Here is a 21,494-nt window from a genome sequence, read left to right as displayed (position 1 = left end):
GTGTTCAAATAAATACAAAAAAAGAAAACACCCATTCATCAAAATGATTAACGATGCCTGTGTTTCTCTCTCCCACGTGCATGTGTGTTCACAGATTGGTTTACCAACTGAGTTTGTTGAGTGAGATTACATGAGCGATGTGTTGTTGTTGTGGGAGCAGCAATATACCAGTCAACAGAAATGAATGAGCAACTATCTTGATTAAAGAGACATAGACAGAGATAGATAGAGAGAGAGATAGAGATATATAGAGAGAGAGAGCTGTGTGTGCCGTTAAGCATAATGTAGTTAGTGCTGACTAAATCATGGGACCCGTAGTTAAATTTCAAAAGTTGAAACTTAATGGCATCCAAAAGGAGGAGAACACTCTTTGATCTTGTGAATATTTCACATCATCTCCAGTAACTATAGTGAACATGAACTAGATCCTTCTCTTCTAATAAAAGCTTTTGGCTGCATTTTCTCTTTTTTAAATTGTAAATGTAATGTCTAAATTACAGTGTTTATGTTCGCTCCATATCTGGTGATTGATAAGTGTTTATTAAATGCTCCAGATGAAAATTATCATCTTTATGGAAATAATGAATTGCTTTTATACTGCATTATTATATTATATTACATTTTATAGACCAAAGTATTTATAAAAAAAAACAGTTATTGTCAGATTATTGATAATAAAAGTAACCGTTAACTGCAGCTATATAACTGTGTATTCAGATTTCGAGTAAAAACATCATTTTTAAATCGAAAAACAAGTTATCATTTATATCAAAATTTTTAATAATAAAAACACTGAAAATGTTTCACACACATTATACAGGACACACCATGATAAAGGGTTAAAATATTCAAATTTGAATTCTATAAAAAACAATAAACGTTTTACAGAAAACATGTTTTTCAGTTGCAGTCATTATTAAAAATACTGTAAAATACTGATGGTAGAATGTTAAACTTAAAAATATTTTAAAAATGGCAAGTATGTCTCCAACATACTATTACACCAGTGTTCTTATTGTGACAAAATACACATGAAGGTATTCCTGCATCACTGCATGATGGCCATGTGTTACACCGTACGAGGATTCACTCCCTCTACAAGTCCTCAATGCACGGAAGCCAAAAGTTCTGTTGAAAGAACAAGAGGAGAAAACATAAATGATCACTCTGTTCATCGCTGTTTGTTCAGCAGTAGCTGATTCAGTGCATTTGATCATCTCACCATGTTCGTGCAGGCACTGGCAAACGTCATGTATCTGGGGTTAAACTGCAGCGTGTTGATGGGTCCTGGATGTTTCCCATCCAGCACGGCCACCTTCATCCCGCTCTCAGTGCTCCAAACGTGGACTCTCCCGTCCTCTGAGCCTGCACAGCAAGACGTGGTTAAACAAGATCAGGGAAGAGGTCTCACAGGAGGGTCGACAAAATATAAAGCGTCAGAATGTTAGCTCACCGATCATAACAAACTGTGAGTCTGGAGTGAAGCAAGCCTCCAGGGAGATGCCTCTACTGTTGTTGTAGCCCTTCAAATGAGCAGAGACAGAGAAACCCTCAACCACATACAAGTAACTGTAAACAGGTGCAATTCAATAGATTTGTGGCTGAGTGATTAAATGACTGTGTATGTCTCTTACAGAAAAATTGTGCAGCACAGATCCATTGAATGCATTGACGACACGAATCATCCCTCCGTTTGTTGAGATGAGAATCTGTTTCCCATCGTTACTGAACTTGAGTCCCGTCCAGTCACAGACGCGATTAAACCTCGACTCAAAGGAGGCGAATGGACCCTTTCAACAGGGAGATATAAGGTGTTATAGACACGACATAATACAGCAGCAGTACAAAGGGCTCACACACTCAAAGAAACAAAACGTGAACACAATGATTTTGCAATTTACCTTGTCGAAAGCCCGAAGGTCGTAAAGTTTAATGGCCTGTGATTCCACCCCTGCAGCAAATATCAGCCCATCAGGGTCGAAGGAACAAACAGGTTGCCCCAGTGGATTAGTCAAACCCTGAAAGACAAACACACAAATAACTAGAACGGTACTCAGTAAAGCGCATACCTCTACCAAGGCCCAACAGTCCCCTTGAACTTAATCTTACACCAAGTAATACACACTCATACATATCAGTTCCTTAAATGTGCCTGATCAAGACCAATGAACGGTTCCCTGGGTAAATGGTAACAATTTTGAAAAATGTCCTATATTGCAAAGTACAAGAAATTGAATCTGCTGGATCTGCCCCCTTTAATCTGCATCAAATTGAATGGGGTCTTTCCTGACCCATCCTTCCACCAAGTTTCAAGGAAAACCAAACAACCAACAAACACACTGACCGGGGTGGAAACATACGCTCTGTGCCGGAGGTAATACAGAGAAAATGTGAGAAGTTAAGACAGAAAATATATAAATAAAACCACCATATTTCAGCAACATTAATTTTTGACTTGTGTTTGTGTCATACACTTTACATCTTAATTTCTACCACTTCCAATTAGTCTTTGTTTATAGAGTTTAATTTACTATATTGTGCTTTAGCTGCTGTATTTTGGTCCAGTTTTCCATCTGAGAGGGCGGGTCCATATTCCTACAGCAGTTCTGGGGACACCCAGTGGTCACAGGACAAATACTCATTAATATAAAGAGATTGCCAGATTTGCCTGCTGTTGACTTAAAGCACCCTGATGTGCAGTAATTTCTGAAGTCCTGCTTTAAAGCACTAACAGCTACAGCAGTGGGTGTACACATTGAAGTCACTGCCCACAGAGAGCAGAGGAAGTTTCATTTTCCAACTTGTTCACAGAATAATCACCTGACAGTTTTGAGAGCGCAGGTCCCAGATCCGGATCGTCTTATCCAGTGAGCCTGAGATAAACGTATCATCCACTGGAGACATGGAGAGAGCAATAACCCTGAAACCAATATGTGGTAAACAATCAAGTTAAGTGCAACAAGGAAGAGAACAGATAGCATGAAGTGAAAGTTAATGGCACCTGTGGAGAACTGGGTAACTAGTTGCTATGTCAGAGGTAAACATGTTCACGCTGATCAGGATTATAGTTTACCATTACGACTCCTCTTATGTCTATGTATTCAAGTGTAATTGTGAAGATATACTTGTCAGCATACTAGGATAAGATATGGATAATTGATAGATTAGAAGATGTACTTAACTCATAAATGTATTACAGTATTACACAATATTAAAATATGATATTTGGCTTCTTGGTTTGATCTGGTTAGGACCTCAAGACCTTAAATACTTTCCAGTTTACACTATGCAGGAGAACCAAACTGTTTGCAGGTCTTCTGTTGGTATTTGTCTACCCATCACATGACAAGGGTCATGTATACTTTATGCTTATGTAGCCTCTTATTATGTGGTGGTCCAGGTGGTCACATACACTCACCTTGCAGTGTGTCCGGGGAAATAGCGGATGTACTTGTTGTCACTCAGAGACAGGTATCGTATGGTATCTGCCCGACACAAAACATTTTCATTCACCAACACTAAAACATGTACTTTAAGTATATTTATCATCTTGGTATTTGGTGCTTGTGTACCAACAGGTGGCTATCGCGAGTCCCAAGGAAGTTATGTTTTCATCCCTGTCCACTTGCTTGTTTGTCAGCAGGATTACAATTTCCATTAAAGTTTGTGTAGGGGTGGGGCGTGACCCAAGGAACAAAGCATTGAATTTTGGTCTTGGTAAATGTCAAGATTTTTTTCCCCACTTTCTTTAACATTGCGAGATGGGCTGCTTTTCAGCATTTTGGTTGATTTCTCAAAGAATTCATTGCAGATCTTGATGTGGATCTGAGCTCCACTGAGTGTCGTTTTAGTTACCATCTAGTTTGTTGGAGCTGTAGACCACCGTCTGTGTATCTCCATGTGTGTAGCGGATGAGGTCCACTCCATACTTCTTGCTGAACAGAGTACGCTTGGGTCTGAAAAAGAGAGAATACATTGTCAGTCTTCTGATCCCATAAGAGCACAGGGAACATCCTGCACACCCCGGTTCATATTGATTTTAGTATTTAGATAGAAAAGGCCCATTCTAAGGTATAGAAAACAAAAATTCATACAATTTAGTTGATTACACACTAGTGAAAACATCACTGGGATTATTTAATATTCAATTTCTGCCAATAGATCCCTTTCATCTAAATCTTACACACTGGGCCTTTAAAACAACACAGAATTGAAATAAATTCATTTCAAATCTGAAAGCCTGCTTCAAAACAGTGTACGAGCAGAATAAAATGGATTAAAAAGAGCAGAATAAAAGAGGAAATAGATTAAAATAGGTAAAACAAACATTAAATGGGAAAATCTGTTTTAAAAACAAGTTGAAGTGGCAAAACGATACAAATAAAATAGAAATGTGTAAAATAAATAGATAAAAAGAACAATGGTGGTATGAGTTTGGGTTTCGTTTTTATGGTATAATATATATATATATACTAACTTTCCCTCCTGGATGTCATACAACACGATGCAGTCGTCGTCGCTGCTGGATATCGCATGTTGTCCATTCGGACTGAAGTCCACACAGTTGACTTTCTGGGAGTTTTCGCTGTAGGTCCGGGCCACTCGGAAGCTCCGTAACACACCGTCCGTGATCTTCATGTCTGCTGCGGCTCAGAAACATAAACACAGCCCGCCGAACACGACCTGCAAGGGGCCCTCTGTTATTTCTGATCTACTGGAGCCTGGGAGTCAGTTCTGCTGTTTGTCTGCTACTGTCCTCACGGAGCCACGATGCGAGTTCAGTGCTCATGTTTTCATTCAAACATTAAAAAACAGTCATATTTCATTGTGTAAACAACAAGCGGCCATGTTGTTCCAACCCGGACTTCTTCTTCTTCTTCTTCTTCTTTCCAGCAGACTAGGCACCATTTAGTGCGTTGCTGCCTCCCACCGGTAGGGAATTATCACTACAGACTATGCCCTCAGTTTATATCTTGCGATATAAATTTGTAGTTTTAAGGAAGTGCAAGACTTATCCAGCTCTCTCCTTCTTATACATCCCATTACCAAGCAGTGTTTTTACTGAAAAAAACCGCTGTAAAGTTTAGCATAGGTAAAGTTTTGTGTAAAGTTTTACATATATATATAGATGTTTCTGTCAACTTCAATAGTGAGTGAAATACAATATCAAAACAATTCTTTGCTTGTGGAACTAAATATTAGTTCTACAGTTCATTAGTGTGACTTTATTCAAAGTTCATATTAACAATATCGTAATATGTTCTTGTATTTTGAAAAATATACTTCTTACAAACCTCATGCTTTTATTTTGAAAGGTACCACTCGGAAGTAATTTAATTCCGAGCAGCACGTGTTTCCTGTTTGTGTGTGAGAGCTTCTCTGAGGTTAATGTCAAACTAACACTAATCCACCATGAACAGCTGTAGAAGAATAGCCCGGACCGGTGACTGGAGCTCCGGAGTGAAAACCCTCCTGACCCCGTTCAGATCGCGGACAAACTGCCGCCGGGACCCGGGGCCAGCGTCCTTCCTCACCCGGGGCCAGGCCACCGCCGTGGGGGAGAAGCCTCGCCTGACAGCCGCTGACCTGGCCCGGAAGGTCCAGCAGGAGAGGAAGACGCCGCCGGCCGCCGAGGCTCCGGTGTCCGCTCAGCAGAAGAGGGTGGAGGAGCTGAAGCGATTCAGTCTGCAGCTTCAAAACGTTCACCCTAACGTGCTGGCCAAACACCTGCTCAGAAGCGTGCTGTACCAGGATAAAGATGTAGTGGTCATCAGTAAACCACATGGAGTTCCTTTCAGAGGTAAACAAACCAGCAGCCTGCTCCAGTTCATATTACTCATCTGCACCGCTTTATTGACTTGGCTCGATTAGGTTGTTTGTGGGGATCAGGTGAGAGAATATATTTCAAGTGCAAAAAGGTCATTAACTGATTACTTCAAGGACAAAATCAAGTTTGCCTCTGATGTAGGGCTGCAACTGAGAATTCACTTCATTGTTGATCAATCTGCCAGGATTTTGTATGTTCCTATATATGAGATAAGTCAGTATTTGTTGATAACATCAGCTGCCTGATAGTATTGATCATGCGTTAGTCCTGTTGCAGTATTGAAGATGTCTATAATGACTGTTTCAATGGTTGGATATATTGAATCTCAAGCTGAAGCTGGATGAAAACATGTGTTGTTGTTGCTGTCTCTCAGATGACTCCAGGGTCACGTCCATTTCATCTGTGCTTCCTGTCCTCTCCAAAATGATGGACGGGATGAAGGTGAGGTCTGACTCGCAGCTGCTCCCCTGTCTGGGCCTGGAGAAGGAGATGACAGGAGTTATCCTACTGGCCAGGAATAAAGAGGCAGCAGAGCACATACTCAACCTGCACAGAAACAACCAAGTGACAAGAAAATACTGGTAAAATATGAATATAATACACTTGCATTACACTAGACATGCACTGAACTCCGGATATCTCCTGACATTCTCCAAAAGGGCTCTATGCTCCGGAGATTTCTATGTTGTTGTGAAAGCGTCTGATTGGGAAATCTCCTGCTGTGTTCTTCTCATGGGAAAAGTAAACTCTGGAGAAAGTCCGGACCTAATCGTGTGGACATTCTCCGGAGTTCATGTCTGAGAACGGCTTAATAGATTCAAGGTGTCACATGCAAGGTGTCACTTGCCATACTTCTCAGTTCACATTCTCCTGTTCACTGATCTCCCTCAGGGTCATCACAGTGGGGGTTCCTGTGCCGTCTGAAGGACTGATTGATATTCCCATCATAGAGCGAGGAGTCGCAGGCCCTCGGCCGCACTACAAGGTGCCTCTTCTGTACTTTACATGCTGTAGCAAGTATTTTTTATTTCTGTTTAGTCATTGATTAAAACTCTATTTCATTTCAGTGTTATTGCAGAACTGCTCAATGTAAGGTGTGTGGTTTCTTCATTCTCACGATTCTTTTTAATTTCAGATGGCGTTAAGTCCTCTTTTCAAAATGAATGATGCAGGTGATGGTGTAACCAAAGTGCGAGCTCATAGACAAGCTCATCCTGCCGTGACCAGGTACAGAGTCCTGGACAGCAGCGGTGGCTGCAGCCTCGTGGAGCTTCAGCCTTTAACCGGTTAGAAGATTCTTCTTAAATTACTGACAATCTCTTTTTGTTGTCGTCAGTTTTTACTTTAATTTCTTAATTTTTCTTGTCCACAGGAGCGAAACACCAGATGAGGGTTCACATGGCCTTAGCTGTGGCTTGTCCTATTCTCGGCGACCATAAATATTCCCACTTGGATAAACTGGCACCCCAGGTACAGTGTGTTTCTAATATAGCAGAGACCAGGGTGAAACAGACACATGTACATAAACCAGCAGCAGCATCAACATCGGTTAACAGCCAACATCATGCCACTCATGTTTTAGTGGCAGATTTTAAGTTTGTCACATCATTTCACTTGTGCTCCACCGACAGACACAATTCTCCACTAATGGCATATGGCAATAAATGGTGTAAACGCCATTTGTGTTTTATTTGCTTAGAGACCAAAATAGTTCAGTGTTTATCAGTCACAGCCGCCTTCCTCTCTTAGAGGTTGTCCTCAAATATGACTCGAGCTCAGTCTCACATGGGACTTGAATAGTTAGAAGCGGAATATGCCAGAGAATCAGTAAATACAGGTGGGGATGGTGTCTGCCACTGGAACATGAGTGACTTACCTCTAACAGTGAGCAAATGCCTCGAAAGCATCTACCAGCAGTTTGGTTTTGAAGTAAGACAAAGGACAAACTCAGGCACAGCCGGTGTTAAATGTGTACTTTGATTGGTGGATGGTCCTGTTTAGTTTGGCTGTGGCTCAGAATGTAGAGAGGGTTAACCCCTAACCAGAAGGTTGCTTGTTTGATCCCCGGCCCCTCCAGTCCGCATTTCAATGTGTCCTCGGGCAAGATACTGAACCTCAAATTGCTCCCGACGACTGTGTGTGATAGAAAACCCTCCTGGAAGCCAAGATTTAAATCTGCTCCATCATGTTTTAAGTTCTTGTTTAAATATTCCATGTTCATTTAAATTCAGAAATTGAGTGTTATTTGCCTATACTATTTGTATTATAACACATTTACAAAAGGAAAAGGACGACCCACATTCCTACAAGTTTAGTTTTTTTTTACAATTTCTAAATAATTTAACTGTACATTTTGGTCCACAGAAATTACCGGAACGTGTTTTGGGAAAGCTTGGCCTGGAACAGAGCAAGATCCGGCATCTTCCTCTTTATTTGCACGCTCGACAGCTGACACTGCCACAAGTTAGTCAAGCAGACGTCGACGTGTCCTGTCCGCTGCCTAAATACTTCACACAAACACTGAAGCGACTGCATTTAAGTCTTCCCGACAAAAAGGAAGATCAATAACTACATCCTTGCGTTTGTGTTAAATTCTGTTCAGTCCAAACGATGTCTTCAAATTAGTGGGCATCAGTTGTGAAGGATTTCAGCCTGAAAAAGTGTGCAACCATTTAAATTAAATGGAAATGAATGCATTACCTCTGCCAAGAAGGTTATGTTTTCATCTGTTTCTTTATTTTTTTTAGCAGGATTATACAAAAACTACAAAACCTATTTCCTCCAAACTTGGTGCGGGGATGATTCTTTGGAAGAAATAACATTTTTCTATTTTCTTGCATTATATTTTTTGACATGTTAACAATTTCCTTTTATATTTCTACTATAAGAACCAGACAATGTGTGCGATTGATCGGCCTTGGCGGAGGTATGTGTTCCATTGTCATGCTAGTGTAAAGCTGAGGTCAATCAGAAGAGACTGTAGTAAATGACTGTACAGTGCTACACAACTTGTTTTAGTAATAAACAAATGAAGAAAAATTGATTTACAACTATTTTTCAATGTAGTAAAACTACAATTACGTGTCATTTCCCTGGAGGTATCATGTGAATGCTGTAATAAGTCAGTTTTAAAAGGCCCATTGGGAATCCTTGTTTCAAACATCAGTTGTATGTCCAGACTAGTGAGTGCCAGATTCTTGTCATTGTCAAACTGCATGACACGACTCCTCATTCAAGGATTAACAGTGGAGCTGGACAAGGATGTTTCCACCTGCATATCCTGTTTAATAACCAACTATACACACAGACATACAGGAGTAAGTTGGCAAATAAAATCCTTGACGGGTGTTCTTTAATGGATAGCTTTGACCTGAGAAAAATGTTTCCGCCCACATGACTGCAGTATAGCACTTGACCATGTGAATTTCTGAGGGTCCGCTTGGGTTGTCCACAAGCACAAATTACGTCTTTTTGTTGTTTTTAGAAAAAACAGGCACAAGTTTTGTATTTTTGAACATATCAATACATGATTCAATATGCAATCAGTATAGAAAAAAAAAAGAAGGAACCTTGAGCAGTGGCCCCTGTAATTGTCCTTTAAGATGTAATGTATCATAGTGGGACCTTGAGGAGAAGTAAGACATTAACTGACTGTGAGGATAAGAAGTGGAGGGAGAAATATCTTCATATATTCAGAAGATTTGACTTTTACAGGAAAAAGTAACACCTGCTCAGCTGAGACAGCAGCAATCCAACAGACTGACCAGTGTTCCCGCAGTGGTGAGAATAAAACCTTGCTTAACTGCCAGGTTACAGAGGCGATGGCTTACGTTGGTGGTCAAGAGAAAGAAGTCCACCCAATCAGCTGAAAGCAGAAAAAGTAAGGAGAGAAATTCTCGTGTATACTCCTCAGAAGAAAAATGATTGTTTCAGAAGTTGATCCATTTTATTTGAGATGGCCAGTGAAGTTTAAAGTCAGGACAGCTACTGCATAGTCAACAATCAGTGACTGTGGAACGAGTCCCCATCAGTCCAGACAGTCCGCTCAGTTTAGCCCATGTTCTCTGCACTGACACCAATAATCTCCTGGATCTCTCGGACCACGATGATGCGAGCCAGTATTTGTTCCACTTGCTGATTTGTGAGCGGCTGCGATGAGTACCACATTGGGCTGTTGGGTGCAACGACAGGTTCTGGAGTCATGTAGTACGCATCATTGCGTCCTTTAATGCTCTGAGGACTGGAAAAAGGAAAAGAAGGGATATTTTTTAAATATTTTTTTGTCTTCATATTGAAGAGTAATCCAGCTAAAAAGGGTTTCTGTGATTTAATGTCACTCACCATTTGAAGAGGTAAAAGTCATAAAGTTTAATGGGACAGCGAAGTGGATTCTCCGGATCTTCAATCTGTTCTTCATACATGTCGTCAGTTCCTGAAACAGATGTCACAAAAGAAGTCAGCGTCAGCAGTTTCTGCTTCTCAAAGGCAGCAATTCAAAGAAAGACTTCGACTGAGGCTAAATGCAATGAGCACCTTTCTGTCCGGCACTGTGTGGACCTTGTCCTTTGAGAAGGCGGATGCTGGTTGCTTTGTCCTTGGCATTGGTGGGGTTCTTCCTCGTGTGTCTGAGGACCTTAGAGAAAGCTACTTTCATGTGCTGTTCAGGTGTAATCAGGCAGAAATACCTGAAACAAAGAAAGATTTTTAACAGTTTACATCTACAAGTGTGTTTACATCTGAAATACATAACTATCATTACAGAGAGCAGATTGGGGCCAGTAAGTGGTGGTTACTCACTTTGTATTGAAGTACATTAGGGTAGTGAGGAGTGTGGCTGGCGAATGTGCACCGAGCTGTTTACACTCCCACAGCATCTCCTCTGTCACATGACTTGGAATGATGTAACCTAAGATTTAAATGCAAAAATAAGTAATTGTTTTAAATTGAAGAACAAAAAACAAGCGTACATGTTGATTCTTTCTCACCTAACGGGTGGACACTTGGTTTCCAGCCATCAAGGATGTTGTGTAAGGAGGCACAGAAACGTGTGTAATATGGATCAGCGAAAACATCATCCACACGTCCGTTGTCGGCGATGTACTATAAAGTGAAACATAAAGAAATACCGTATGATAGGATTTTTGGATGGTTAAACAATCTTCATGTTCAAACAGGGTGATACTAACCTTTTGTATACACAAGAATACATAATACAGAACGTCAGGGGAAAATTCTTCTTCTTCTGATCCACGTGCTTCCTGCGTCATCAGGGAAAGACCCAGGTTTAGCTCGGCTACAGCACTAGACACCAAGTCTTCTTGAAAACGCAGCGGCTGGCGACCTGGACACAACCAAAGAGAGATGAACACAGGCAGAATTCATTAATTAATGCTACAAAGTTCACTTGCTAATTTCTCAGTTACAAGAAGGAAAGTTAAAAAAAGTACTTCATGACTGGCTCATGAAAATGTATTGCTTCTGGTGGTGTTAATACATATAATGAAATATATCAGTGTTGTTGTGAATGTGTGATAAAACGATTGACTTACGTCCTATTGGGGCAAGACTGGTTTTCTCCTGCTTGCTTAACTCTATGTTTTTCCGTTTCGCCCAAAGCCGCCAGACCTCCAGGCCTTCCTCTGGCTTTAGACAGACAGGAACCAGAATTTCAGTTGGCGGTTCAGCTTCAGCCTCCGTCTGTACTTGACCCTGCACAAAATAAAAAAGTGAATGCTTTGTGGGAAAGAGGGCCGCAAGGCTAAATCACACCTTTAGATAATTATGTCGAAATAATTCACGCGTGGTTTTTAAAGACGTCGGTCTGAAAAAGGACAGAAAAAAACCCAGACAAATAGTAAAAAGGGAAACATCAGGAGAAAAAGCAAGATGTATTAGGAAGGTCTCAAACACTATAAGAAGCGTTAAATTGGTAGATTTCAAATACTGATTTCTGGACTACAAGAATACATGTATGCCACAAGTTTGGGTTCATTTTATCCTCCACATTCCCTGAGCTTTGGAAAAACACACTACAAAGCATAGGACCAACTCAATTGCAGGTCTAGATGTCTGTTAGTAAAATTGTATTCTAACCTGCAGATGGAGCTGCTGTTCTTGCCCCTCTTCTCCTTGACTCTGTTGATTTGGGTCCCATATGTGCACCGACTGTGTAGTGTTGTAAGTCCCTCCTACAGCCTGCACTGCCACAAGGTTGTGAATGTTCCCGTTCATGAACTGCGCTGGGAACAGGGTCTGTACCATTTCTTCCTGTGTCCCAGCGGAGGCCAGCTGCACATCTGCAGACCTTGGGGACATTTTGTCCTTACCGTTGGTGGTGGTAACTTGCACTGTGCTGTACGTTTCCTGTGGTAAGGCAATGTGAGTTACACCCTGCTGTTGTGGCGCAGAGTACACAGGGATGGTCCAGGTCTCACCTGTGGGACCTGTGATTGTCCCTGTGGTGCTGAACAGCTGAGCACTGTCAACAGTGAGCAAATCTGGTCGTAGCGACACATAGCTTTGCTGCTGCCCTTGAGGGATGGCCAGAACAGTAGCCACCTGCTGACCCTGTGGAACAGCATAGGAAACAGCTAGAGGGACATCCACCTTACGTTTCTTGGCAGGTTGGAGAACAGCTGAGGCAGAACCAGACCTCCTCTCTACCTCCCTAGGAGAGTCCTGTTGATGGGTAGGAGACATGGCCTCTATGGTCTGGATCTGGATCTGTTGGCCATCATGTAGCTGAATTTGTTGTCCACCCTGCAGTTGAATTTGTTGTCCACCCTGCAGTTGAATCTGTTGTCCACCCTGCAGTTGAATCTGTTGTCCACCCTGCAGTTGAATCTGTTGTCCACCCTGCAGTTGAATCTGTTGTCCACCCTGCAGTTGAATCTGTTGAATATGTTGTCCACCCTGCAGTTGAATCTGTTGGCCTCCTTGTAACTGAATATGTTGACCAGCCTGAAGCTGAATTTGCTGGCCCCCTGGCAGCTGAATATGTTGCGTTCCTTGTAACTGGATTTGTTGTCCTCCGGCTACAGCTGCAACCAGCTGTGCCTGAATCTGTAACAGACAGCATTGTGTAAAAAAAAAAAAACACAGCAACAATCCATCACATGGATACACCTGATATGAGTGACTGATATTAAACTGCACCTGCTGTTGCTGCTCCTCTGTGAGATCTCCATGCTGGATGAACTGAGCTGTAGAGATTCCCTGCAAATCCTGCTGGGAGGGCGAGGCCACCTGAAGAACCTGGCTGATGGTTTGGCCATGCTGTTCTTGGATCTGAACCTGGCATAGAGGGGGTAGCATGGAAAATAAACAGACACACAAGTTCAAAATAATATACTTCACAGTTCACTGACAAATTATGACGAATTCCACGCATTAATTTCAAGGAGTTTATCTCTAAATTAATAATGGTATTTTTGATAAGAAAATATCAAGCTTCAATGATACAAAAACAATTAACACTGAGACAGGGTATCAGGGTAAGTTGTCAAAGAAACATTTCTTCTCCGCAGAAATAAAATAGAGAATCTTAACCTAACGGGATATTTATACATTTACAGACACAGTAAAAGACAAGTACAGGAGTTGCGAAACGGTGAATTATTGATCATATTTTAATGTGTAGCCACAGACATTTCTCTAAATAGCAAGTAGGGAAGAGGCATGGTTAACCATGAAGTGAATAAATAAAGGATTAAGTGAATGCTGTCTCATGTACTATGACAATAGAGTATTAGAGTGTGGGAGCTATACTGTCAACGGGAAAAACTGACGGCAAATTTATTTTTGTTTCGACCTGGAATCTCGAATCTTTTCTCAACAGTAAGTGGATTCAGGTGTCAGAGCTGGCAAAACAAAACTACTTAACTCAAACTGCAATTAATGTAACTTTAACCAAGACAATCAAACACCACACTGCTATTTGATCTGTTTTACTCTTGACAGTGAGCAACGACTGTGTTTCAGGACCCCTCCACCCTGCCCCATCTGGCTTGTAATGTTGGTGAGAAACAGAAACTGGCTATAAACCAACCTGCACTTGGAGCTGCTGATCAGACCCCTGGTGCACAGACAGCTGAGGTGAAATCTCTGCAGAAGTCACCTGTACCCATCATAAAACACATATCTAATAAGTATATATGGGCCGTGTGGCTGATTGATAAACTGTGATAACATTGTCCAAGGAGAATAACCATTCTAAGAAAAGGATCTTACCGGGCAAGCCAGCTCTAGGAGCGACCCTGCCACCTCTGTGCTGTCTGTGTAGATACAGTTGGCGTCCTGCTGCTGGTACACCATGGCTGTGGTGGTGGCGGCACCCTCCTGCTGGTTGAACTCCTGCAGCACCTCGGGGCCCTTGGAAAGACACTCCAGGAACTCCTTCATCCTGTGCTGGGGAACAGTGCGGGCCTTCTGCCGCACATACTCATCGAAGGACACCACCCCACTGTCCTGCTCATTCATTGTCACTTTGACCTGAAGGGAGAAGAGAATGGATCTGAAAAACACTTGAAACGCTTCAAGTCCCAAACATCTCATATTCATAAAGGGCTGCAATGAAAGTTTCAATGCAGATCAGTGTAACGAAGAGGAGGCAGCTGTTTACTCTAGGACCTGCAATTATATTAGCACAACATAATGAACTTTAAAAGTATAACTTCAATAGCTGCTAATTTAAAAGGGTGCGTTGTAATAACAAGGGACAAAGTGCATTTTAACTTGTCCTAAAATGTCTTCTACGCTTCAACTTTTTAGTAATTTAAACATAATTCACATAGACAGCACACATACACGTACATGTATATTATGAGATACTTATTTTCATTATATGCGTGAACCAGTATCGAAGCACCGACACTACGATCACCAGACATTTTTAGTTCTGGTTTAACAACAGCGTCTACGTTAGCTAGTTGTTAGCATGCTAGCTTCCCACTTAGCTAGGCAGTGTTTTGTCACAACACGCGCGCATATGTGGATCAATAACTGTATTTAGACACCGTTAAATACCAAAGTGACGTCTTATAAATATACACCGTGTAATTAAAACACCGTGCGCGTTAACAAACACCAACATAAACAGTCCATTCATTGCAGTTGCACGGGGCTAACGAGCTAGCTAACCGCGGTGCTACTGCTCGCTAGCTAGCTCGGGGGCTCCGGATCCCGTCATGCTACCTTAAATAAAACGAAATCCTCTTCTTTCCGCCAAGGCACGGTGTTTAAAACTAAAAAGCCGATAAACGTCGAACAGCTACCAGGCAGCGTGCCACTCACCCCGCCACATAGTGAATGTGGCAGCGGTGGAAATCCCCACAAACAATGCTGCGATTAGATAGAATTAAGAAGCAGCGGCGGCGGCGGCGGGCGGCAGGCGAGGTCTCTGACGTCTGCCTGTTTCGGGGGCTGAGCTGAGATCCAGGCTGTGGTGCGTAGAAAAAAAAAAAAAAATAAGTTTCCCGAAGCTCCAGCAGAGCTCGGATTGATTTGTCCAGAGGAATCACGGGTAGTGTTCCTACACCCTGCACCGCACGAACACACGGACAGCAGCGGGCCCTCGGTGTTCATCCAGCGGGATATAAAACGACGGAAGTAAAGGCCCCGAGATCAACGCGACTCCTCTTCAGACTGATGATGTGCGAGGCGGCGGCCTGTCCTGCTAACACCAGCCCCCCTCCGCCCCACTGCACGACCAACACATGTGGATCTGTGCTGCTGACATATCAACACTGAAAACACAACACACACACAGACCCATGTGCACAATTCACCGCACATGTCCCCATCTGTGGTGGAGCCTCATCAGATTTCATTATGTTTCTGTTTGAACGGGCCCTCACCAAAATACCACAAGTACCATCATATCTACACATGTACTTATTATCTATTACCTATTGTTGTTTTTATTAACTAAAAGATAGATAGATAGACATATAAATATATCTATCTATCTATATAGATAGATAGACAGATATTTAGATAGATACATAGATATTTAGATAGATAGATAGATAGATAGATAAACAGATATGTAGATATTTAGATAGACAGACAGACAGATAGATAGATAGATAGATAGATAGATAATAGATAGATAGATAAACAGATATGTAGATATTTAGATAGATAGACAGATAGTAGATAGATAGATAGATAGATAAACAGATATGTAGATATTTAGATAGATAGACAGACAGATAGATAGATATATAAATAGATAGAGAGGCAGACTGAGCAGACAGATAGATAGATAGATAGATAGATAGATAGATGGATGGATAGTTAATCTGAATGACAGCATCAACTGCAGGCTATGCAACTACATACATACAGACAGACAGACAGACAGACAGACAGACAGACAGATAGATAGATAGATAGATAGATAGATAGATAGATAGAGAGATAGAAAGAGAGGCAGATAGATAGATATATATGGATGGATAGTTAATCTGAATGACAGCATCAACTGCAGGCTATTCTCAAAATCTAATCTCCATTTGTGTTTTATTGTACAGGTCACATTATCCATGAGGTGTGGATGAAAGCTCTGTTAAAATGAAATAAAATAGGTCTCACTGTTGTCAGACAACCTCCTCTTTGTGTCACTACATCACCATAATTAATCCATCTATAATATTCACTAGACAATTTGAATTGACCATTAAGTGAACCAGGCCTGGCACACATTTGAATGCATGTGCCTTTAACAAAATCTAACCTCCCCAGTCTGCCTTAAAGAGCCAGGCATGTGCCACTGAGGGCCTCCCCCTGCTCGCTCCACAACAAACTGCCTCTCGCCCGTCTTAAGGTAGACCTACACAGATGCGCTGTAAGCATGGGCTGTGCCCCTGACACACTGGAGAGGAAAGAGTTAATTCCCACACTCACTGCAGAAGAGCTGAGATTCTGCTCTCTGGTGGAAATGGTGGTGGTAGTTATACATGTATATTCATATTTTTTCATAACGACATGCCTTTACATCCCAATGATGCATATACATGTTCAAATATATATATATTTCATCATATGTTGATGCATTACATATTCAGTCCATTGGACATGTTATGTTGGGCATCAGACCTTGCAAATACTTTCCAAATTAATAAGCCCTTCAGAGTGTATGTGTCTATTTGGCTCCTCAGTATCACTTCATGTGACTTTGTGCCACTGTAAGAATCTTAATGTAATCCTTTTCAGAAGGGATTTACCTCAACGCAAGTGCTGTCGAAAGAGCCAGTGGATTGTTATTTACTCTTTACTTGTATTCACTTTTTAAAATCTCTGCATGTGAATGCAATAACCTGGCAGATATTTCCACAAGCTTTTTTTGTGGAAGTGACCCCTGGTATTTGGGCCCCGCTCTTTGTGTTTACAGATGACATCATGATAGGAGACTGCCAAGTCACCAGGCAGTGCTGCAACAGGAATAAGACGCCAGCTTGAAGACTTTATGGCTGTGAGCATGTGGGTAAATCCATTCTATTCTGTCCTCACTCTGACGCTCTTCATCTCCCACACCAGAAATCTGATGTTACTGACACGTTTACTGCAGCGAGAGATGGAGTGCAACGCATGAGGCATTAAAAGGAAGCAGGACACAAGGAATCACAGGTATATCTGAATTATCTGGCAATAATGAAGGGGGGTGGATTAGTTTACAGCACAAATTGTACTGGCAACGTGTTTTGGTAATATTGTGAAATAACTGTAATAACTACACAATCCACTACAGCCCTGCATGAAAAGCTTTTTAATGAATTTGCAGTTGTGTTTTGATCCACCATTTAAAAAATGTAATCAAATTGTAGAATTTCTCAACAGTAAGTCAGGACATGCTGTATTTGTTAGCCTTGTGGTTTATGTTTTGAGCCGAGTAAAAATAAACAGAAACAGAAACAACATTCATTTATTGTCAAAACTCTGCAGAGGCTGCACTTGCAAAACCAGGTCACCTGCAAGAATACATCATGGTAAAAAAGAAGATTATTTTACATGATAGTTGTGCTCCATCGTCTCCTATATGATTTTCTATTTATTATTATCTATTTATTTTCTATTTTCATTGGTGGTTTATTGAAGTGGCAGCTTGCTGTCTGTGACCCACTGAGCACAGATAGATCTGATGGCTTATGCTGTAGTTTTGCCAAGCTGTCTCGTCCACAGAGTGTGAAGTCCCACTAGATTACTCAAGGGGATTAATGTCCTTTACAGGCTTGAACCTCCAGATTCGTAATCTGGGATTCTGTATGACTCCTTTACCTTTACTTAACATCCAAAGTCTCTCTACTATCAACTTTTGAACAACTATGTAAAATATCCTGTAGCTCAAAATATTATGTGGAATCACACGTCAGCTCTTCCTCTTCTTTGTTTTTCTTTAGGTTTCTGGATTTACGTTTCGGTGCCAAAAAATGGAGGGTTCCACTGCGCTCTTCATTACATTAATTGTGTGTCTCTTTTCAATTGGAAGTCTAATTCAAACTTCACATTCACTGGACAACTCTGATTCCGTCCAAATAAATCGAAGCACGGACAGAAACAACAATGCCTTCATCATGGCCAGTGATTCTGTGGAAGGCAACGGACATAATGTAGACAGTGCAGCATCACGTCAACTTAATATAACTCACATTCCAGTGGGGCACGAGGGAGCCAGCGATGGAAACCAACCTTGGCTTGGAATCACTTTAACTAGAGCACTAGAACTTTCACTACCCCACTTACGGGCCCAGGACAGAGGAGCTGACAAAGCTTATACTTCAATAACAGCACCCACTCACCCCAGTGTGCACGTCATCTCAGAGTCAGCTTTCTTGGAAGGCAGGCACATGACAGCTGAGGAACAGTTCAAAGAGACTCGTGCATCCAGAGGAAAGGATGACTCTCTGGATGGTAAGTGAACATGTGATTGTCAAGAGAAGTCAAGCCGAGTACTATTCAGCTTCTCCTCATAGGGTCAGTCAGTGTCAGATACATACAACCCTCAACCCATATATTTAAAAAACACTACAGATGCAGGATATTTTAACAGATTCAGTAATATGCAAACTAACCAAAGAATATGAGAAGTATACACTTCTCAATTTTTGACCTTGTGCTTAAAGAGCATGTGTTTTCCAAGAACTTTGTACTGTTACAAGTTGAATGATTCAATATAATGTGAAGTGTGAATTGTGGTTTATCTCTGTATGTTGGCCCTGCGATACACTTGCGACCTGTTCAGAGTGTACTCTGCCTCTCAGCCAATTCCAGTTGGGATTGGCTCCAGCTCCCCCTGCGATTCTCAAAGGTTAAGCGGCATTGATAATGGATGGATTCATTATTCTGTATCCAAGTCTTTTCTCCTTTCTTTCGTCCTTTCTCTTTCAGGTGGTGACAGCCTTAAACGCCCCGTCCAAACAAATCTGTTTACCTCCTTGACAAATCGCAACTCGCATGGACCTGGAGGTCCCTGTGTGCTCGGTCTTAGACCTTGTGTTGTTCTTAAAAACCAGAATGGCACCAATCTGCTCTGGGACGACATGAGCCGCACACTGGCATTCGTCTGGGAACTACATGTCTTTGGATGTGCCAGCCTTTTCATACTGATGGCAGTCCTGGCAGTTTTGGGAATGGCCAGTGCATGCATCCTCCCTCATTCCCTCTGTCATGCCCTGACCCTGGAGAACAGTCTCCTAGTTATGGGTGGTACTTTGCGTGGTGTCCTCCTGCTACTTGATCCTTATGGTACCCATCAGATTCTCTCTCGTGCTACTCTAGCAGCGCTCCATAATGTCCCTCTCCAGCTTCTTCTGTGGGCACAGGTTGCCCTCGCTCTGGTGACACTGGAGGGGTTGAAGTTATTCTTTTTTCCTCCAAAGCTGCAACGCCCATGGGTCGTTGGAGGGCTGGCTATATCACATTGCACTCCATTACTTGTAGCAGACCTATACTCCACAACTCTATGCCCTGCTCTCCCTCTGTTGCTGCAGACACTCTCCCTCTGCTGGGGCCTCCCATTCTGCATGGGAATCCTCACCAAGTCACTCTCTTATCGAGATCCCTTCCTCATGTCGTCTGTGCCTCAGTGGTTTCCTTCACACAGGATTGACAGGCGAGCAAAGCGGGTAACAGCAGTGTGCGCCTTCTTCGGGGTTCTCTGCTGCAGCCTTCAGATGTATAGTCTCCTCTGGCTTTATGGGTTACTGGGGAACTGGAGGCGCTTTGGCTGGGGCTGGTGGCTTAGTCAGTTTTGGGCGAGAATCCTTGAGTTATCCTGGGGTTTCTCTTTGCTTGTCCTGGGATCTTGGATCTTCTGGATGCCCTCTAATGGAGAGTCAAGGGCTGATTACTGGCCGATCAGATTTGGGATGTTTAAAGGGATGGAGGAGAAAAGCTTGTGGTGTAGGTTCCTGGCCAACGTGCGAAAAGGGCCACTGAGAAAATCTGAGAAAACCTGGGAAGAATTGATGCCAAATAACTGGGCAAAATATAACCTGGCTAGAGCAAATGTCAGTTATAACATACGGTGCCCATATGATGATCAGCCATCTATCCATACAGTAGAATACCCGCCTGATGCAGTTCACAATAGCAACTCAGACTCTCAGCCTGCACTACTGTGGCAAAAAGTAGGGGAACGTCAATGTATTCTTTCACTGATAGAATTTGACATGCGGCCCCCGTCTCCTATCAACCTCAGGCGCAGCATTCACAATGCCCTTCACCATGAACATCTTGAAGGAAGCCTGTCAACACCGACCTCTTGGACTCACACAGAAGCCAATCATGGAGACACAACAACATTCCCTCCAACTTATGTTCGCTATGGGTGGTTGTTAGATACAGAGTCTATTTCTGCATCACTTGATCATTTCCAAGTCAGTGAGCAAATACTGTCACCCAGTGCCACAGCTGATTATAGTGGAAGCATTGGGTCCCAAACCCCTGTCTATAAGGGAGGAGAGTTTAATTCAGAGCTGTCAGCAATGATGCATCGGTATGACAAGTCTAATGATGTCACAGACCTCTAAATTTGAATGTTCAGTGTCTAGATTTAAGTGGCTTCTAGTGGTGAAGTTGCAGATTGCAACCAACTGAACACCCCTCACCTCTTCCAAGCACATAGGTCAGGAGAACCTACGGTGGCCTTCAGGTAACCTAAATATGTGAAAGGCTATCCCTCGAGCCAGTGTTTGTTTTGTCCGTTCTAAGCTACTGTAGAGACATGGTGGTGCAAGATGCCGGACTCCATGGAAGAGCACCAGCTCCCCATGTGGATATAAAGGGCTCATTCGAATGTAACAAAAACACAACAATTCTTAGTGTCAGGTAATTATAAAAACAATTATAATAATAGACTACATTTCTAAAAAACAGACCCCCTTAATCCTAGTGGATATTTAAAGCCCTTAGGATCACTAGTCCTTCTTATTTTAAATCATCTCAACTTCCTAAACGGACATAATCACTCTAGAAAGTATTGCTTCTGCAAGAAATGGACCATGTGCATGCAAAAATTACTTTCTTTTGTTAATCTAATTTGGTCTTGACCTGAAGTATGCTTCAAATATTCAGCACAAACACGCTTAGAGTGGTATGCAAATGTATCCCTTGAGTTTACAAGATGTGTATGTTTTGGAAAAGATAAGGCTTTGACTTTCATTTGATC

At 42.1% G+C, this 21,494-nt stretch overlaps 4 protein-coding genes across 5 annotated transcripts; 2 read left to right on the top strand and 2 right to left on the bottom strand.

Annotated features, from left to right (window-relative positions):
- Positions 1-756: 756 nt before the first annotated feature.
- On the bottom strand, positions 757-4,897 carry LOC118104508 (WD repeat-containing protein 82). The gene is made up of 9 exons (XM_035151437.2): positions 4,478-4,897; positions 3,856-3,956; positions 3,419-3,485; positions 2,821-2,920; positions 1,902-2,018; positions 1,635-1,790; positions 1,454-1,523; positions 1,223-1,365; positions 757-1,128 (listed from the first exon to the last, which is right to left on the bottom strand). The coding sequence occupies exons 1-9, from the start codon at positions 4,636-4,638 to the stop codon at positions 1,096-1,098; spliced, it is 948 nt and encodes a 315-aa protein (XP_035007328.1). The 5' UTR covers positions 4,639-4,897; the 3' UTR covers positions 757-1,095.
- A 430-nt stretch (positions 4,898-5,327) lies between these two features.
- On the top strand, positions 5,328-8,870 carry LOC118104514 (mitochondrial RNA pseudouridine synthase rpusd4). The gene is made up of 6 exons (XM_035151444.2): positions 5,328-5,800; positions 6,201-6,408; positions 6,719-6,812; positions 6,963-7,113; positions 7,200-7,297; positions 8,192-8,870. The coding sequence occupies exons 1-6, from the start codon at positions 5,413-5,415 to the stop codon at positions 8,393-8,395; spliced, it is 1,143 nt and encodes a 380-aa protein (XP_035007335.2). The 5' UTR covers positions 5,328-5,412; the 3' UTR covers positions 8,396-8,870.
- Positions 8,871-9,754: 884 nt separating this feature from the next.
- LOC118104496 (transcriptional regulator QRICH1) lies at positions 9,755-15,538 on the bottom strand. Of its 2 annotated transcripts, none has more exons than XM_035151411.2 (11): positions 15,020-15,538; positions 14,057-14,317; positions 12,983-13,120; positions 11,921-12,889; positions 11,377-11,536; positions 11,014-11,168; positions 10,813-10,927; positions 10,625-10,733; positions 10,361-10,512; positions 10,169-10,259; positions 9,755-10,067 (listed from the first exon to the last, which is right to left on the bottom strand). In XM_035151411.2, exons 2-11 carry the CDS (start codon positions 14,303-14,305, stop codon positions 9,878-9,880), a joined length of 2,328 nt encoding a protein of 775 aa, XP_035007302.1. In that variant the 5' UTR covers positions 14,306-14,317; positions 15,020-15,538; the 3' UTR covers positions 9,755-9,877. The 2 variants fall into 2 exon arrangements, with proteins under 2 accessions (XP_035007302.1, XP_035007303.1); XM_035151412.2 differs by lacking the exon at positions 15,020-15,538 and adding an exon at positions 14,639-14,983.
- A 1,513-nt stretch (positions 15,539-17,051) lies between these two features.
- On the top strand, positions 17,052-21,202 carry LOC118104500 (proline-rich transmembrane protein 3-like). Its single transcript, XM_035151419.2, has 3 exons — positions 17,052-17,455; positions 18,226-18,736; positions 19,214-21,202. Exons 2-3 carry the CDS (start codon positions 18,256-18,258, stop codon positions 20,854-20,856), a joined length of 2,124 nt encoding a protein of 707 aa, XP_035007310.1. The 5' UTR covers positions 17,052-17,455; positions 18,226-18,255; the 3' UTR covers positions 20,857-21,202.
- Positions 21,203-21,494: the final 292 nt, after the last annotated feature.

This window comes from Hippoglossus stenolepis, chromosome 3, assembly GCF_022539355.2.
Source record: "Hippoglossus stenolepis isolate QCI-W04-F060 chromosome 3, HSTE1.2, whole genome shotgun sequence".
NCBI lineage: Eukaryota > Metazoa > Chordata > Actinopteri > Pleuronectiformes > Pleuronectidae > Hippoglossus > Hippoglossus stenolepis.
Note: the sequence above shows the minus strand (reverse complement) of the source record. Positions and strands in the feature narration are given on the sequence as shown.

What these genes read in the sequence shown, in the direction of transcription:
- LOC118104508 (XM_035151437.2), bottom strand. Translation starts at nt 4,638, where the DNA reads ATGAAGATCACGGACGGTGTGTTACGGAGCTTCCGAGTGGCCCGGACC. An exon ending in TTCCCCGGACACACTGCAAG is followed by an intron (nt 2,921 to 3,418) that starts GTGAGTGTATGT and finishes TATTGGTTTCAG; the next exon opens with GGTTATTGCTCTCTCCATGT. An exon ending in CTGTGCTGCACAATTTTTCT is followed by an intron (nt 1,524 to 1,634) that starts GTAAGAGACATA and finishes GCTCATTTGAAG; the next exon opens with GGCTACAACAACAGTAGAGG.
- LOC118104496 (XM_035151411.2), bottom strand. Translation starts at nt 14,305, where the DNA reads ATGAATGAGCAGGACAGTGGGGTGGTGTCCTTCGATGAGTATGTGCGG. An exon ending in TCCTAGAGCTGGCTTGCCCG is followed by an intron (nt 13,121 to 14,056) that starts GTAAGATCCTTT and finishes CCTCTATGCCAG; the next exon opens with GTTCAGATCCAAGAACAGCA. An exon ending in CTAATGTACTTCAATACAAA is followed by an intron (nt 10,513 to 10,624) that starts GTGAGTAACCAC and finishes TCTTTGTTTCAG; the next exon opens with GTATTTCTGCCTGATTACAC.
- LOC118104500 (XM_035151419.2), top strand. Translation starts at nt 18,256, where the DNA reads ATGGAGGGTTCCACTGCGCTCTTCATTACATTAATTGTGTGTCTCTTT. An exon ending in AAAGGATGACTCTCTGGATG is followed by an intron (nt 18,737 to 19,213) that starts GTAAGTGAACAT and finishes TTTCTCTTTCAG; the next exon opens with GTGGTGACAGCCTTAAACGC.
- LOC118104514 (XM_035151444.2), top strand. Translation starts at nt 5,413, where the DNA reads ATGAACAGCTGTAGAAGAATAGCCCGGACCGGTGACTGGAGCTCCGGA. An exon ending in ACATGGAGTTCCTTTCAGAG is followed by an intron (nt 5,801 to 6,200) that starts GTAAACAAACCA and finishes GCTGTCTCTCAG; the next exon opens with ATGACTCCAGGGTCACGTCC. An exon ending in GCCCTCGGCCGCACTACAAG is followed by an intron (nt 6,813 to 6,962) that starts GTGCCTCTTCTG and finishes TTTTAATTTCAG; the next exon opens with ATGGCGTTAAGTCCTCTTTT.